Here is a 5,799-nt window from a genome sequence, read left to right as displayed (position 1 = left end):
TTATGGATGGTAAGCATGAATGTGTGTATGAATTTTAGTATGTGTTATATGTATGATGATAGTCAAATAAAATGGAAAGTGTGAATTAAGTATGACGAGAAAAGGATTCCATAGGAAATCCTAATGGTTGTTATCTTGTGTGATGTATTGAAGTAGGGACTTTGAGATTAAGGAATGATTCTGATTACGAATGGCAAAACAATCCGCGGGCACGGGTATCCGCGGGTAAAACCTGTGGCGTAGTTACTACCCACAGATATTTACTACCCGCAGGTAACGGGTAGCAGGTATTTTAATACCCGTTTCTAAACAGGTTGGGTACACGTAGTATACTACCCGACCCGCAAGTACCCGTTACCAGCAAACAATAATAAAAAAATTAATTTATATATATTTTTAATTAAATTTAATTAAAAATAAAATAAAAATATATTTAATTAGGTTAAATTTAATTAAAATTAAATTTTAATTTATATTTAATTTAATTTATATTATATTATATATTTTTTATAATTTTATTTAAATTTTATTTTAAAAATGTATAAAATATTTTATTTTTATTTTTTGCGGGTATTCACGGGTACCCGCAGGTTTCAAAATATCCGCGGATATTTTTTAAACGAGTACCCTACAGAACTTTAAGTGAACTTACATTACAAATGGAGGAAGAGATGTCGCCAGTTAGTAAATTGAAACTAAGATCAAGGTAGAAGAGTTTGTAGTTCCTTGAGAATTGCTTGACTGGAGTTGTAAACAAGTTTTGGGATAGGTTCAAATATGTTAATGAATCCATTTCATGTAAGCACATGGGAATTGTTCCATTCAATTTGTTGTTGGATAGATCAAGTTCTGTCAACATTGGGACTTTTCCTACAAATTTTGGAAATTCAGTCAGACCTAAAGAAGATAAATACAATATCTCTAACCTAAGGAAGTTGTAATTGACGTTGTGAAAACCACTAAAGTTGTTTGATGATAAACATAATTCGCGAAGATTTACAAGAGTGGAGATTGACTGTGGAATATTGCCCTGTAGGTTGTTTTTGCACAAATACAGAAACTCAAAGGTTTGTGACACTATATCACTTATATGTCCTGTGAACTGATTATTTGATAGATCTAGTTCTAGCAAAGATGGCAAAGATAAACACCAAACAAGAATTGTTTCATTTAGTAAGTTGTCATTGATGTGTAATCGGGTTAGCTTTGAAAGACTTGTTATTTTTTTAGGCAGAGGACCCTCCAATCTATTATCTGAAAGATCTAAGGAAATGAGATATTGAAGATTTAGAATTGACAATGGAATTTGACCACTCAATTTATTCAATGAAAGATCCAAGTGAATGAGATGTTGAAGATTTGAAAGCGTCGATGGTAGTTCACCTCCTATATTGTTATTACTCAAATCTAATTCTTGAAACTTATTTGATTGGGGAAAGACATTTGGGATTTGGTCACTGAATTGATTGATTCTGAGATCTAGAAAAGTTAAATGTGGAAGTGTTAAAAGAGAGGATGGGATTGAACCATTCAGATAGTTATATGAGAGATCAAGGAAAGTAAGATGTGTGAGATTGGAGAAAGAGGCAGGGATTGGCCCCTCAAAAAGATTATATGAAAGATCTAATATGGTGAGAGAAGTAGCACTGCAACTCAAGGTGGGAAGATGCTGGCCTCTGACACTGTATAAATTATGTGACGAGTGCAACTGTTGAAGTTTTGGTAAGCATAAGACGCCATTTTTAAAGTTTCGCCATACTCCAGTGTTATTGAGACTAAGACTAAATAAAGAGGTAGATCGATTGAGTGGCCTCATTGAACTTTCAGTCATATCTACATAATCCAAAATAAGCTCCTTTAAAAGTGTTGCATTTTGGAGGAACTTCTTCTAATTGCTTTCTTTCCACTCTAACATATTAAGAGAAAGATCAAGTGATTCTAATTTGGAAAGTTGTGAGATTTGAGAAGGAATTTCACCTTCAAATAAACAATTAGACAAATTGAGGTGTGTGAGACTCATAAATCCACCAAAGAGAGATGAAAGTTGAAAGTCGAAATAATTGAAAGCAAGATTAAGTGATTGGAGATGAGAAAAATAGAAAAAGGTACTGTTCGGAAAGATTTCACTGTAAAGACCATTGCATGTAAAGACCATTGCATGAGACATCGAGACCTATGACACGACCAGAAATGGGATGACAAGTAACCCCAACCCATGAGCAACAATCTGTTCCATTTTCTCAAATTCCTATCTTTGTATCAACATTACCACAATTGAAATCATAGATATAAGAATAATTGAGAGAGGTTTTAAATTGGAGCAAGGCAATTTTATCGTGAGGATTGCATAAGGAATGGAAGAATGAGAAGTGAAACAACAACGTATGACAACATACAAGAACCAACCACCCCACCCATGACTCCATATTTAGATGTGTTTAAGTGCAAGTGTTCATTCAGATTTACTCAGAAAAGTTGTACATACAAGATAAAGATTTATAGTCAAAATAAAATAGAAGATGCAATTCTTCTTTGATTGTGACTAAATTAATTAATGTATGAATGTGTCAACACATATCCTACTACCAAAGTCATTGGAGATAAGTCTTAAATCTTCAATTATTACATCCATTTTCTATCCATCTATAACCCAATTAATATTGTTCCAACCAAAAAGAGTCCTATAGGTTTGGTTTCCTTCTCAAAACTTATTCTACTTTGTATCTCATCCACAAAAAATGGAATTGACTTAGGAGTCAATGCCCCAAAAATTGGACTTGGATTTAATATTCCAACCACCAACACTTATCTGCCCATCTGTTTTTTATTAGATACTTTCTTTTTTATTTGTTAACTGATTATTATATGAAAAAATAAACCCACATTTTGTTTCCCTCTTCGTATACATTAATACTAAAACAGTTCTAAATCTTTTCAATATAATGTATACAGTTTTTTTTTTTTTGTATATTTTTGATGAAGTATTTTATACTTTAATAATATCTTACTATCCAACTATCCTTAATTTAGAATTTTATTATCGAAAACATATTTTACTATACCCATTGTTAAGTTTTATAAATAAATAAAACGAGTTTAGTTCGACCTCATTTTGCAAGAATTAGCTACAAAATGACTTCTTTTATCTTTTAAAAAAAGAATTCTGACATGTGGTCACGGCTATAAATTAATGAAATAAATTTTTTGGATGATAAAATGCATAAAAAATAGGGATGACAAAAATTGTAAAAGGATGATCATTTTTTTTCCAACAAAATTAAAATGAAAAAAAAAAGAAGTGCATAAAACAATCTTTTATCATGTCAGATATCCACTCATTTATGTGAATCAGCATAATTAATGCAAGCTATTGTAATATTTACTTTTCTTGATTATATCAAGATTGTGAGGGACATAGTCAAACACGATATCCTGGTCATTTCCTCTCATTACTAAAATTCGATGAACTAGTTGAAATTTTTAAGCCATTAACTTTTGATTCAATTCACTTAATTCTTCAAATTGACTTGTTAAAGATCACTAGTATATCTAGACATTAAACCACGATTAGTTAATCATAGTATATCTAGACATAATAGAAAATGGAATAGTTTAAGTTTCTCAAATATAACATACAATTGCCTTTTACACTATTCTCATTTTAATAAATACATCTATGTTGTTACCTATGAGATTTGCATCTATTAAATTTTCGATTAGAAACTAAAGAAAATTAAAAGGTAAAAATGGTGCAAAAGTAAATTGCAAATCCCAATAATACGTGCCCCACAACACCACGTTCTAATTCTTTGTCTCCTATCTTAATTATATTTTAACAAATAGTATTAAATTCATAATTCTTATCGAGTACTGAATTACATTATTTATTTATATATTATGTGTTTCATAACATGAACAATTATAAGGTATTTTAGATAAATTAGTTTAAATTTTTTATCATTTATTTTGAAATTTGTTATGTATTATTATCTCAATATTGTGACTTGATTAAATGAGTCCATTCATCTCAAATAAAAATTGAAAAAAATGTGGCAACAAAAATAGAGTACATTTATTTTACAACTAAACATTAATCAAATCATTCTTGGCTTACAACATGGTGTGATAAGATTCTTGACTTACAATTTCTTTTCCAACATAATTGAAATTGAATAAGAACAAGTGCATGAAACTTTTTACAGGAATCTCACATATCCACTTATTTCTTATGTCACTTTTCACTACTTCACATAGTTCACCTCCTTTTCATCTTCTTACCGAGACCACCTCCGACCATTTTCACAAGCAATTCAGGCTTTCCAATAAACAATACAATAATTCCAAGGCCAATTCCAAATATTATTCCACATCCATATCCTATAACAACTGCTTCCCATCCAAATTCAAATCTCTCTTCTCGCCAGAGGCTCGGAGAAGATGAAGATTGTTGTTCAGTGTTGTTGCAGTTCTTTGACAATGGGAACCCACATAGTCCCGAGTTTCCAATGTAGGAGTTATTTTCAAAAGTGTTGAACTGTTTTCCTTCAGGTATTTCTCCAACAAGATGATTATAGGAAAGATTCAGGACTTCAAGAAAGTTCAAATTGGTTAATTCTGTGGGTATCCTACCCATGAACATATTTGAAGAGAGATCCAATGATTCCAAATTTGTCAAATTTCCAATGGATTGGGGTATAGAACCATTGAGTCTATTATGGGAAAGTTGAGTGCTTTAAGACCATGAAGCTCTCCAATTACATATGGAATCTCTCCTTCAAATTTGTTTCTGGATAAATCAATGACCATAAAGCTTTTTGGAATTTTTTTGAATGCCATATTTATGGCTTTTGTTGTTACATTTGCAAATTCAATTACAGTAGCAAGTTCATAGACAGATGCATTAATGGAAGGTTGCATGTATAGCTCGTCCACTTTGTAACGAATAACATTCTTCATGGCTCGAAAATTTTGTATATAGGTTTTTGGTATTGAACCATTGAAGTAGTTGGANGAGATATCAAAAATAAGTAAACTTGAAAATCCATGTTTCATCTTTAAACTTGGAATGGGACCGTACAATTTGTTCGCACGCAATACCAATACTGACAACCTTGGTAGAGTCTGAAGCCATTCGGGAAAATTATCCTCAATTTGATTGTTGGAAAGATTCAAGATCTCCAATTTTGTGCAATTGGACAAAGATTTTGGCAAAATACCTTCTAATTGGTTGTCATTGAGATTTATAACGCGGAGAGGACCATTCATTGAGAAATTACTTGGTAATGTGCCATTTAGTTTGTTCCTTTGTAAATCCAACATAGAAAGGGAAGATGTGTTTGCAAGGCATGGTGGAATGACACCTACCAACTTATTGTGAGACAAGAGGAGAACATTAAGTGAACTTACACTACAAATGGAGGAAGAGATGTGGCCAGTGAGTAAATTGAAACTAAGATCAAGGAATCGGAGATTGTAGTTCCTTGAGAATTGCTTGATTGGAGTTGTCAACAAGTTTTGGGATAGGTTCAAAAAATATAATGAATCAATTTCATGTAACCACTCTGGAACTGTTCCATTCAATTTGTTGTTGGATAGATCAAGGTCTCTCAACATTGGGACTTTTCCTGCCAATTTTGGAAATTCAGTCAAACCTAAAGAAGATAAATACAATTTCTCTAACCTAGGAAAATTGTAATTGACATTATGAAAACCACTAAAGTTGTTTGATGATAAACATAATTGGCGAAGATTTACAAGAGTGAAGATTGATTGTGGAATATTGCCCTGTAGCTTGTTGTT

At 31.7% G+C, this 5,799-nt stretch overlaps 1 protein-coding gene and 1 pseudogene across 1 annotated transcript; both read right to left on the bottom strand.

Annotated features, from left to right (window-relative positions):
• Positions 1–572: 572 nt before the first annotated feature.
• On the bottom strand, positions 573–2,422 carry LOC106763207 (probably inactive leucine-rich repeat receptor-like protein kinase At2g25790). The gene has a single exon (XM_022781808.1). It carries the CDS (start codon positions 1,829–1,831, stop codon positions 629–631), a length of 1,203 nt encoding a protein of 400 aa, XP_022637529.1. The 5' UTR covers positions 1,832–2,422; the 3' UTR covers positions 573–628.
• A 1,727-nt stretch (positions 2,423–4,149) lies between these two features.
• The window catches only part of LOC106763206, a 3,789-nt pseudogene continuing 2,139 nt past the window's right edge, over positions 4,150–5,799 (bottom strand).

Source organism: Vigna radiata, chromosome 6 (assembly GCF_000741045.1).
Source record: "Vigna radiata var. radiata cultivar VC1973A chromosome 6, Vradiata_ver6, whole genome shotgun sequence".
Classification (NCBI taxonomy): domain Eukaryota; kingdom Viridiplantae; phylum Streptophyta; class Magnoliopsida; order Fabales; family Fabaceae; genus Vigna; species Vigna radiata.
This window is presented reverse-complemented; position numbering and strand designations above follow the sequence as displayed.